Raw genomic sequence first — 13,089 nt, 5'->3', positions numbered from 1 at the left:
AGAGTTTGAACATATAAAATAACTATGAGTATGAGTATATTAAAATATATGCTTTTACAGGCTCCTGTGCACAGTGGAAAGTAATACACACTGATATCGGAGAATTGTAGACATACAAGTTGAGGTGATTATGCAGAAATCCCTTACGTTGCTGTAGACGACAGTTATGTGTATAACAACTTCATAGCAGTTAGCAAAATGTAGACATTTCTCTTTGGGCACAATGGATACATCAGAAAGCTTATAAATCATTCAATAATTAAACAAGATAATAAATACTGTTTATATGTGTTCTAACTTCTCTGCACTGAATATTAGAAATCTAAGGAGCTGCTTACAATTTCTTGCATTTGAATATGCATGCATGGATTCTGAAATGTCCTGCTTTCAGATCTATATTTATATCATATTATTTATATAAGAATAAATCCTGCAGACATCATGAGTATCAAGTTTCAGTAGCGCATTGTGATATTATTTATTGAAGAATTACCTCAGGTGACAGCAAGTATTATTCGAAGCAGTTGAAGTAAATATTCCCAATGCCACTCCTTTGCCAAGTCAATTTACTTTCAATATATTTCCTCTGATCTCTGTTATTCTTGACATTTCTATGAAATCTCAAGATGAGAATGTAACCCTAGGCACAAGGGTGGGTGCATATGAATAGGGCTCTGTTTATTTTTCCTCAACAGTTAAAATGTCAGTGATCTTGGTACCACGCTGGTCATTGACAAATACACATTTATTTGTCCTAGGCAGATTTTTATATCTATTTTGCTCTACTCTTTCTATTGCGTATATACAGTATTTTAGGATCATTTTGAGTTATGCATGGTAAACAATCTGCTAAACTATATCATACATTTTGATAAACCATGGCTGTTGACTGAAAGATCAAAATAGCAATTGGTAATGTTTCAGGTATATCCAGCTCAGCAGAGACCATGGAACTCCTTGAAATATATCAGGAATAGCAGGACTCCAGCTTGCAAGCATATTTGAGCTAGATTGCTCAGCATGTTTCCAAACCCAATTAGGATAAGCAGATGAATTAATGGATACCTGGTCCTCCACGAGACATATGGGGTTGATTTACTAAAACTGGAGAGTACAAAAGCTGGTGCTGTTCTGCATAGAAACCAATCAGCCTCCAGGTTTTATTGTCAAAGCTTAATTTAACAAGCTGAAGTTAGAAGCTGATCGGCCACCATGTACACCCTGCATCAGATTCTGATTGATCCAGTTTTAGTAAGTCTCCCCCTATGGTGGCATAACAGATGTTTTCAACACCAAGTTTATCCAGGGGGGTCATGTATAAAATACATGGGCGATTTACAAAAAGTAACATTCACTGGGTTGTTCCCCTTATGATTTGTATCAAAATGTGCATCTGTATAGCAAATTACTTCCCTTATGTGTTAGGCCTACTGAATTTACCAATGGAGGAACTAGTTGGGATGGAAACATAAAGTCTCACTGCACCATCTTTGAAACGTCCTGCTATTTGCATTGAAAAAACAAACCCTCCAATTTTCTAAGCATAGGGCAGAGGCAGAAGAAAGTAAGAATATACACATCCAATCTATGGCAGTCTTTGTGTGTATGTGTGAAGAGGAGGAGGTGGGTCAACAACAGTACCTAACGAGATGAAAGAAAACATACCTGGAGAACTTAGAGGCAATCTACATAGCTTTTGATGGCCTGTGTGTTTACACGCCTCTGTTTTGCTAATTACTGGCTGCCGCGGGTAATTAACACTTCTGTGGGTATAAATTACCTGATTCCCACCACATGCTGCGGTTCCTCCTGTCACTTCATATGTCCTGCAGAGATGAACAGTTTGGCAAGAAGAACCACAGTGCTCAGCATAGAATAGGTATTCTACACACCTGGAAGAGTATAATACATGCAGCAGCCAGAGTAAAGGGAAGCAGTGGTGTTTAACACACGGGCCGCCAGAAAAGTAAGTATATCTCTTCCTTCTTCAGGTACTGTAAGCCTTCTATCAGTTTTGACTCTGTAGTTACACTATAAATTAGCTCTTAACTCTAAATGGTTTTAGTTTGCAAAAATCACTGTGTAAACAATTTTTTTTTTATACTGCTTATACCTTTTTTTATGTCTTTCATGCAGTGCTGATGATTTCCTCTAGAATATTTTTTAGTGATGGATGCACGTCGTAGCTGATGGCAGGCTCCCTGATGGTCAAAACAATAGACCATGCCTGTGCAATTTGTGTTGACACAGCTGCTTATAGTCTCTATCAGGAGCATGTCTGACAGGGTAACAACACAGGAGCACAACTGGGATTAAGTTGTCATCCATAACAGGAAGTGCCTGAAAATTTAGCTTCATCCCCCGGTATCATATTAATGGACGCTCCAAATGTAAAAATACTGAAAAACACATTTGAAATTACATTAACGTGTTAAATCTTATATTAGATTTTAGATATTTGGTTTAGCTATACTTTAAAGGTAATCTTTATTCTTCCTGTAAGCTTATACTCACTGCTTTCAATTACTGTGTGCATACAATATATATATATATATATATATATATATATATATATATATATATATATATATATATACATACATACCGGTATATATATACACTCATACAGATCTTCTGTATTTAGAGGCAAGCCCTAAAATGTTCCCTATATAAACACACACCCAGTCATTCAGCTACCTTGCTGAAGTCACTCTTAAATATCTCAGCATTCCAAGGTATATAAAATCCGACCAAATAGCCTGCTACAAATGCCATACTAAAATGTATTTATTTTTTTCATATAGAACATTTTTTATTTTAAAATGTCTATGTTCACAAGACCCTTGACCCCCTAATTCACTATAAAGCCATGTTGTTTCATTTCTGAAATTGCCTTTCGTTTGGAAGACAAAAAGTAACCTGTTAATGCAAACAGCCCATGATGTGGCTGCACCTTAACACATGAGTGAAGCAGACATGGTCAAGAGGTTTGTTTGTTGTTCAGCCAAACATTAAAAAAGGGAATTCGAAAGCACTAAGCAACTTTGACTAAAGAATGCTTATTGGTCCCATACCTGATGTTTGCAGAATATCATAAATTGCTAACCTTCTAGGGTTTACAGAGAATGATGAGAACAATAAAACATATCAACAATAGCCAGATTTGGCCAAGAATTTTACAGCTGTTTAAGGAACCACTTCTTATGAAAGTGGTGTAAAGGAAGGCACTTCTGCAGCAGCAGAAGACTAAGTAGGGTTCCACTCCTGTCCCATTCAGAACAGGTGAATAAGGCTACCATGGACAGGTGATCATCAAAGCTGAAAAAAGGTGCCTGCTCTGGCACATTTAGACTGCTGCTGAAACATGTAGATGGCCAAAATCTGGCATACACAGCTTTCACACCAAATTAGCATAGAATTGAGTGTAATTCTTTATGGGTGCTAAATAAGTGCGACACTCAGTGTATTTACCACAACTCATTTTATTGAATGGTAAATCTAAACAAAACTGATATTTTGGTAGATGGCTGCAAAGTTAAATGAAACCTGTTATGACCAAAGCATTGGGTTTTGCAGTCAGGAGGTAACTGGAATCTTTGTTAAAGGCAGTTTTAGTCTAAGACTCTAGACTAAGGCTATCTAGACCAGGTGTGCCCAACCAGTGGCCCGGGGGCCACATGTGGCCCACATAGCCCTCGGATGTGGCCCGGGACCTTCTGCTCTGTGATGGAATAGAATAGAATACGGTTATTAAAGGTTGGCTGTATTACTAAAATCACAGTGTATATATGGGTGTAACAGCTCTGGAGAATGGGAGTGAACCACAACTGCAGTTAGCAAGGATTTCAATGCACTTCTCTATGTGAGAATTCAGTATTGGACCCCAGGCGTCACTCCAAACAGAACAGGAGTTTGGGGGTTCTCTACATGATCTCTCTCTCACATAAAGGAATTCGTTGAGCTAATAGGGGTGGATGTATTACAACATGCGACCAACCCCTAGTGTTAAAAGAATACGATATATGTGAAGATACCAATGCACCTCAGTATGCAAGTGATTATCAGTACTGGACCCCAGGCGTCACTCCACACAGAACAGGAGTTTGGGGTTCTCTACATCATACCACTTAAGCATAAAGAAGTGCATTAGGCCACTAAGGGAGTAGGTATAAAATACCTTCAACGCTTAGCATAGAAAAGTTAAGGCGAACATGTTCAGCAACTTAGGGCATGGGCCCATGAACAAGTATCAACTTATGTCAAGCACGTAGTAGTTAAAGAAGATGTAGGCAACTAATAGTTGCATAAGAGAGGCATAAATATAGCTCAGCTAAGTTGAGTATGTATGTCCCTTTAAGATACTCTACAGCGGACAGCTAAAGACACACTAAGTAATCCCAGGCAGCAAATTAGTATTCAATAATCCAGATTTAAATACAGTACTTCATAAGGGCAATATATGAAGCAGGTAACTCTAAGCAGAAATAGTACTTATCCATTTTGCAAGGATGAGTGTTATTCAGAGTATTGCAGCAACAATGGTATTCTTCTATGGAGGGTCTCCTGGTGGGGGATAGCTTGGGGTGTCTGCAGCAACTCTTAACAAGGTTAGCAGGGGAACTCCAGGATTCTGTAGTGCAGGATGGTCTCCAGCTCAGGGATGGATGGTAGCTAAAAAGAGAAAAGAAAGAAAAAGGCGCACCAGCCTAGTGTGTTACAGTTGACAATTTAATAGAATAAAAAGTGTAATAAAAAAACTACTCACAAGGAAAGCAACATAGCAGGCTTATCAACAACGCTTGTAGTAGATACCCCTCGAACCACACTCCAAGTGGGGAGGTTAAAGGTGTGTCACTGCCAGCTGATGCGTTTCGAGGTTACAAAGAACTCTTCATCAGAGCCCAGCAGGATGGTAGCTGTAGTTTGGTTAGCAGCCAAGGATATGTGCAATATGCACGCTGTTCTCTTTATAGGACCCAGACAGGTGTATCGAGGAACAGCGCTGATCCGCAGCGCACTTCTGCATTCCAGGTTGGAACGTACGCGGCGCCGGGCAATGATATCATCGCACGCTCGCCATATGCGTTCCAGCGTGGAACGCAATACGGCGCAACGGCGCCTGTTACAATGGGCATATCTGTTCTGCAGTGGTTACCGGGCTGCTTTAAAAATGATCCGCAGGTCGCAGAGCAGTGCACCTGTGGTTTACCTTCACTGAGCCATAGACTTCTGTTACCTGCGAGTTTGGTGTGCTTTCTGAAAGTGCACCAAACCTGCAGAATATAATCGAAGTCTATTGCAAAGTGCGGGAAAGCCAAAGATACACTGCATTGCACCAGCGGTGTGGGTAAACTGCAGCAGATCTGTGTGAAAGCAGCCTTGGGCCCCTTTCACAGGTCAGCCTGACCCAATTGGACCCTCCATTCCCCTCTAAGGAGTGGCCGATGTAAACCGACTTGTGTCCTATCTCCAATCCAATCTGAGGGTAGTGGGCTGTGTCCATGTCCGCTCTGCATATACAGAGCATACACAGACCTGCCATCCGCCCACTCCGCAAATTGTGGCCCGCAACCGGTTACCAAGACGCTTAAGTGGCCCTCGCTCTTCAAAAGGTTGGGCACCCCTGATCTAGACTGAAGATGATACAACAGGGAGTTAGCCGGGTCCAAATGTGCATGGCCCCTCAGACAGTCTTTACATGCAGTACAGGTCCTAAATGTCCAAATGTAGTAATCACACTTAAGCTTTTGGAAATTGGGCCAACTGCACTCAAGACTGAAAAGTATACTTTTTATTTTAATATCATTGTTCAATGCTTTCTGAGAGCTGGCTATTGAATAAACAATAATATATAATACTGTATCCTCTTGTTTTTGCAGTCAATGGGTTAAAAGCGAGTGTTAATTAAATATCTTTGTAAATATGCCATAATATCCAAACTGCCCTGGCAGTGTACAGGCATCAGCCAAACTAAACTCTTTCCAGTATGGGCTAAAGTGAATTTTACATTTTCATAAGAGGAAGGCTGTAAGACTTTTGAAATGATAGAAAATAAATTGTAGATTAGAAAGGAAGAACTAAACTTGTTCTCTCCCTTTGTTGAGCCAATGGTCATTTTTTTTTTAAAGCAAATTGATCTACAGAACAATTTGCCCTTCTGAGACTTGTCTTAGCTAGCAGAATATCTGTAAGGAGTATAGGATACAAACACTATACATTTTGAAATAATCTGTCATTATTTCAGTGTCAGTTGAAGGAAAACTAGAGCTTACATGTAAGCTGATTTGAATTCCGAGGCACTCAGATACATAAACCAATGGGGATATTTAAATGCAAAAATATATCCCTATGATATCCCTCTGAGAGAGACCTGTCTTGGCTGAATTGCTGTATATTTTACTATTGATTTTGTATTTACGGGAACATTGTGTATTGTGAGTGTGACTTTGATTTTCATTAAGTTAAGTCGGGGCCTTAGGTGCTAGATCATGCTTTTTTGTTACCTTGTAGGCTTACCCAAGCTCAATTTTTTCCTAAAATGTACTTGCATGGGGAGTTCGGTCAGTTATTTACAATCTTAGGTCTTTGGTAAGGTAAGCCCTGACTAACTCCTCTATAAGGAATAAGATCAATTGTACAGGTTTTAAAACAATGTCTAGTCCTCACATATAATCTGCTAAGTGTGTGGGCTTACACCTCCAGGCAGATTGTGCCCTGCATATGCACCAATAATTGGAAGCTCCTGTATTGAGTGTGAGGCTAAAATTGTGTTACATTTAAATGGACTTTCACAGCAAAATTAGATTTTTCACTACTGCATTCCACCCTCTTTCACAGTCTACAAAGCATTTTTTGGGGGGTGGCGGAGGGTTGTATTTACCTGTTTTTTCTTCCAGTCCAGCATGTTCCATGTCTTAATTCTTGCCTAGGCAAGAATGATGTAACCCTGAACTAGCAGCCTCCTGGGATATCTATATTACATATTACAGGAGGCACAAATGAGGCATCAGACAGCACTGGAGGATGAACCCGAGCAGCGCATATCATCAGAGGGCTGCCTGTAAGAAACGGGAAGATACAGCCAGCTCCTTAAGATTTCAGATGAGAATATTGCTGTGTGGGGCCTGGTATGCAGCAGTGGATCTCAGCAGAACAATGCTGGATTTACTGGGTATATGAGTATGTTTATGGAGGATAACCCAATAAGGAAGGTGAAAGGGGACTGAAGTTCTTCTTTAAAGCCACTTTACAGAGTACCATAGCTACTGCAGACTGTTTATGTAGATTGTACCTGTTTCCTGCAACCTTTGTTTAATTTTAAAGGGTCTTCCAAAAATTGTATTTCACTACGAGGTGAAGTCTGGTAAAGCCAGTTACTCGTTATCTACTGGGGATTCTATTGATTTTTCTGTTGTAGCTCTTGACTTAACTCCACCTTACCTTCTCTATAATATGAAATATATTAAAAGTCCAACAGGGAAAGTAATGCCGCGTACACATGATCAGTCCATCCCATGAGAACGGACCGATGGACCGTTTTCATCGGTTAACCGATGAAGCTGACTGATGGTCCGTCGCGCCTACACACCATTGGTTAAAAAAACAATCGTGTCAGAACGCGGTGACGTAAAACACAAAGACGTGCTGAAAAAAATGAAGTTCAATGCTTCCAAGCATGTGTCGGCTTTATTCTGAGCATGCGTGGCAAGTTCGCTTTTTTTTAACCGTTGGGTAAAAACCGAAGCGCCCACACACAATCGGTTTTGACCGATGAAAACGGTCCATCAGACCATTCTCATCGGTTTTACCTATCGTGTGTAGGTGACATAAGCCTTGCTTGTATTTTTGCAGCAAAAATGCATAACTGGGAACTCATCCACTGGGTCCTTGTGAGATGCGAGAAATTATTATTATTATTATTATTATTATTATTATTATTATAATACATGTTTTTTATAGCTCCAACAGTTTACCCAGCACTTTAAATCACTGTGCATTTTAGCTCTCCTGCATCTACCAGAAACTGAAATATAGCATTTTGGGTGGTATGATCCTTTAAATGAATCCTCCTTCCAAAAATATGAATCTTGCCTGTAGATTTAAAAACAACTAGGAATGAAAAGTCTGCTTACTGCCACTGTTTAGATTCATAACCACAAGGTTCGTTTTACAATCCATGTTTCTTTCCACTTCTTTTGTTCCAGTTCCAGTCTGGTCATATTGTGCCAGACAGTAGTAGAGCTTACAAACATAAAATATTACTTGTGGATCTTCAAAACTTGGGATGAAAATACTGGGATTGCAAGTGTGTATGTATATACAGTATGCACAAGCAGTCTGCCAATTTACTGTACAACAAAAAATATATATATATATCATAGTTTTGGCAGAGACCTTCTTCAAGTATGCATGTCACTGATATTACAGAGGCTGCTACTGAATGAGTTTATGTTAATGTTTTTTATTATTATCTAGTTAGGTAAAATGTACAATAAAGAAATGAAATTAATCAGAGTAAAATGTGCCTTCTTTTATAGGTGGGAGACACAGTAGGAAGAATATGAACAAACAAAGTGATAGCAAATGGACCCACATATTCCCCTTTTTAATGGTGAGTATTTTCTTTCTGTATTTGTATTAGTAACACTAATATAACACCTTTGCTTTAACACTGAAATAATTATGCTCCCTAAAGAGACTGCCTGCCCTGGCAACATTTGCCTTTCAGGTATATTAAAGGGCTAATTGTCAATAATATAATAATAATATCAACCAGTCTTGTCCCAGTTAGCTGAAAATTTTATATACAGTATACCAAAAATGTATAAATTGATTTAATGATATATTATTGTCAATGAATAAACAGTTTAAATTGTGATTACAGTTAAAAATCTATGAATCATAGTGGCATTCTGTTTTATGCTTTGATCTTATTTTTGCAGGTGTCTTTGGTGTATTCAGCTCTAGCAGAGTATTCTAATTGTGGTGAAAATGAATATTATAATCAGACAACTGGTTTGTGCCATAGCTGTCCAGAGTGCGAGCCAGGGGAAGAGCCAAACAACGTAAGTAGACAGCACAATTACCAATGGTCTTAACAGTGCCAACGAAGAGGGCTTACATAATAGCAGTCATCTAAATGTTAAAAGGGAACAAAACTCTGGATGCAGTGCCCAAAAAAGGAAGGCAGAGAGCAAAAGACTAGCCACCAGTATTACCCGTGGTCTCTTTACAGCTGATCTTTACTGCAGGATAGGATAGAAAATCATGCAGTGTCTCTCCTGTTTCGATAAACTGCAAAAAACATTTACAGTGAACTAAGTAACAAAAGCAGTGATCTTTTGATGGCTGAAATTAATTAATCCGTTCTAATTAATTATTTAATTAATTAATTAATTATTATTGTGATTTCGGCTGCACCAACATGATGACAATCTCAGGCCTCGTACACACGACCGAGTTTTTCGGCAAAAACCAGCAAGAAACTTGCTGTTTTGTTTTTTTTTGCCGAGGAAACCGGTCGTGTGTACACTTTGACGAGGAAACTGTCGAGGATCTCATCGAGCCAAAAAGAGAGCATGTCTTCTTTTTCCTCGACGGCAATGGAGAAATTTGGCTCGCCGAGATCCTCGACAGCCTAACAAGGAACTCGACGAGCAAAACATTGTGTTTCCCCCGTCGAGTTTCTCGGTCGTGTGTATGAGGCTTCAGGGCGTTATGTCATATCCCATATTTTATTAATTATGCCATTATCCCAGTTTTATTAATTACTCCAGTAATAGCATATATGCACAGATCATTAATTAATCAATACAAAAGGCTGTAACCATTGTATTGAACACTAAATGATGACCCTTTCAATTAGCATAACTCTCTAGCACTAAAACTGTTTAAAAATGTTAGTAGCAATCAACTATTAATAATATCTTTGATGTGATGTGATCTGTAATTTATCTACAATAATGATGTGTTTTCACTTTAGTCCTGTGGATATGGCACCAAAGATGAGGACTATGGTTGCATGCCTTGTTTTCCCGGCAAGTATTCTAAAGGTGGCTACCAAATATGCAGAAGACATAAGGACTGCGAGGGATTTTTCCGGGCTACTATTTTAACTCCTGGAGATTCCAAGAATGATGCAGAATGCGGTGCTTGCCTTCCAGGGTAAGATGACGTATGGTAAAAGTCATAACATTGCATCTAGTGTGAATTGATACAAAGTAGTTCAGAAAAAACACGGACTGGGACCAATACACTATAATAACACCAATCACTCTTTCTGGAATGTAGCTCCAGTTTATATGATTCATCATAACAGTTTGAATCATATAACTCATTACAAAATGACAGTAGTATAAGACTTTCAGTGAAGGCAATGCCTCATGTTAAGATAATGTAAACCATATTTTCTCTTGGAAACTACCGACCCTTACATTTTTTTTCCCCGCAAACATGGAGTGTGACCCAGCTCTAATAATATGACATTGTAAAACACATAAGTAATATATTTTTCCAAAATTTTTTAGAGCCTGTCTATACAAAGTACAATGAACTTTGAATGCACACATACTGTATACCAAGTTATGATGTAGACAACAAATTGGTTGGATTGTTATTCATATCCAACATTAAAACCGTATAAAAAAAGTATATTTATTTACTTTATGATGTTCCTTGTCTAAGGTACTATATGCTGGAGAGCCGTCCTAAAAGCATGTATGGCATGGTTTGTCACTCTTGCTCACTGGCACCTCCAAATATCAAGGAATGTAAGTAGACTACCATTTTTCTTGTGCTAATTTTCAGATTGATAATAACTCGTTACAATATCCAATGCAGGAATATAGAGTGTAATTTAAAGGAAATTTGTCAAGATCAAAAATATGAGAGCTTCTGTTGCTGTCTTGCCTTACTGTGAAAGCATCAAGGCTGTCAAGGTTGTAAAGGCAGAAGGTTTTTTATCTTAATTCATAATATGCAATAAGAAAAAAAAGCCTTCTGTGTGTAGCAGCCCCCATAAGACCCCTTTCACACTAAGGCACTTGAAAACTTCCTATAAAATGCTGAGCACTTTTGCAGAGTTTTTCAAGTGCTTTTGAAGCATTAGTGGTGCACTTTTTTGAAGGTCACGTGACTTAAAAAACTGCTGCAAGAACCATTTTGAGGTTCTTTTGAAGCCTTTTTTCATCTCCTCGCCAGTGCACCGCCCCAGTGTAAAAATAATCATTATTCTTAATGGACATTTTTCAGGAGCTTTTTAGCACAAAAGTGCCTCAGTGTGAAAGGGGTCTAACTGTAACACCTATCTGAGGTCCCTCTCTGTCCAGCGATGTCCACGATTGTCACAGTCATCCAAGATTCTCTTTCCTGATTAGCTGGGACACAAAAGTCAGCTAGCCAATCAGGGGAGAGAGGGGGCGGGGCCTGGTCAGGGCTCCATGTCTGAATGGACACAGGGAGCTGTGACTCGGCTCGGGTGCCCCCATAGCTGCTTGCTGTGGGGGCACTCAACAGTAGGGAGGGGCCAGGAGCAGCTAAGATTGACCTGAGAAGAGGAGTATCTGGGCTGCTCTGTGCAAATCCACTGCAACAGAGCAGGTAAGTGTAACATGTTTGTTATTTTTACAGGAAACATTTTTTTCTTTACAATCACTTTAAGTAGTGAAGCCTTGAAACTTGTACCAGTAAAAGGAAGGCAGCAAATGACAGTCTCATTATTTATATACTGCCATGCTCCCTTTAACATTTAAGTCAATTGTATGTTTGTAGAATATATTGCAAAGAAATTAAATAAAGGCAGAAAAACATATGCTACATATCAGTTGTGTTTTTCTTGGAGCCAATTTGAAAGTCTTCAAATATGCTTTAAAGCTATGCATCCAAAAGCATTAATGTCAATACAAGTTGATGAGAGTTTATTTTTAAAGACTATACAGAAGACTGGTAAGAATAATGATTTTTGCATTTTGTTTTTCCACATTTTGCATTTTTGTTATAAAAAGGTCTATCTGGATCCCCTAAAGCAAAAGATGTGTAATCTCGCTCAAGTGGTATATTTCCTTACAACAGATCCACAATGGTTGCAGGACTTGTGGAATGTGGTGGAAAGTTGGTGCTTCTTGTATACAGTATGATTTCATATGGACCATACCCCATCTGACTTGTTCTAATAGAATAAACAAGTGAAATCACTGAAACCTACATATTACATATTCTGCATGTAACGATGGTGTTTCACTGCACTATTGGTGGTGTATAGGCATAAACATATTCCATGAGAGTTATTAGAGTTTAAGTAGTTAGTAAACTTAAAAATAGGTTGATGTAGGTTTAGTAAACTTAAAAATAGACATAGACATATGTAGAAAATCTACATAGAACTACACCAGACTTAAAATTTTCCTTTAAAAAAGACGTAAAAATATAAAAATATTTTCAAGTGGTTTAGCTAAGCATCATAAGGTATGCTTTGTCTAATTTAGGAAAAACATAAACAACACAGCAGTTGGATACCAAATAATTATATAGGTTCAACACATAATATATTTTATAATTGGTATACAGCAGTTCTTTTTGCCATCAAAACAGCCCTGACCATTTAGGGCATGGATGCCACATGAATTCTGAAGATTTTCGATGGTTTCTGGCACCAAGCCATCAGTAGCAGATCTATTAAGTCCTGTAAGTTGTCAGGTGGGGCCTCCATGGATCAGACTTGTTTTTCCAGGACTTTACACAGATGCAGTATTGTATTGAGACCTAGAGAATGTGGAGGCCAGGCCAGGCCAACACCACAAATTTGTAGTTGTGTTCTTCAAACTATTCTAGAACAAATTTTGCCTTGTGGCAGGGTACATTATCCTGCTAAAAGTGCCCACTGCCATCAAGGAATACCATTTTCATGAAGGGGTGTGCTTGGTCAGCAACAATATTAATGTAGGTGGTACATGTCAAAATAACATCCACATGAATGGCATGAACCAAGGTTTCCCAGCAGGCCTTCTTCTCTTACTGCAACCTGGTGCCATCTGTTTCCCAGGTAAGCAATGCACATGCACCCAGTCATCTACATAATGGAAATGAAAACGT

At 38.8% G+C, this 13,089-nt stretch overlaps 1 protein-coding gene across 7 annotated transcripts in view; it reads left to right on the top strand.

The window, feature by feature from the left end:
• EDAR (ectodysplasin A receptor) overlaps positions 1-13,089 on the top strand; it is a 145,206-nt gene that overhangs the window by 80,478 nt on the left and 51,639 nt on the right. For 5 of the 7 annotated variants that reach the window (XM_040336481.1, XM_040336477.1, XM_040336476.1 and 2 more), the window contains exons 2-5: positions 8,538-8,611; positions 8,943-9,065; positions 9,983-10,164; positions 10,684-10,769. In XM_040336481.1, the coding sequence (XP_040192415.1) occupies positions 8,561-8,611; positions 8,943-9,065; positions 9,983-10,164; positions 10,684-10,769 (442 nt within the window). In that variant the 5' untranslated portion in view covers positions 8,538-8,560. Of the gene's footprint in view, positions 1-60; positions 125-1,719; positions 1,967-8,537; positions 8,612-8,942; positions 9,066-9,982; positions 10,165-10,683; positions 10,770-13,089 lie in introns of those variants that run through there. The other 2 variants (XM_040336478.1, XM_040336479.1) reach the window with 2 other exon arrangements.

The sequence above is a fragment of the Rana temporaria genome, chromosome 2 (assembly GCF_905171775.1).
Source record: "Rana temporaria chromosome 2, aRanTem1.1, whole genome shotgun sequence".
In the NCBI taxonomy this organism is placed as follows: domain Eukaryota; kingdom Metazoa; phylum Chordata; class Amphibia; order Anura; family Ranidae; genus Rana; species Rana temporaria.
Note: the sequence above shows the minus strand (reverse complement) of the source record. Positions and strands in the feature narration are given on the sequence as shown.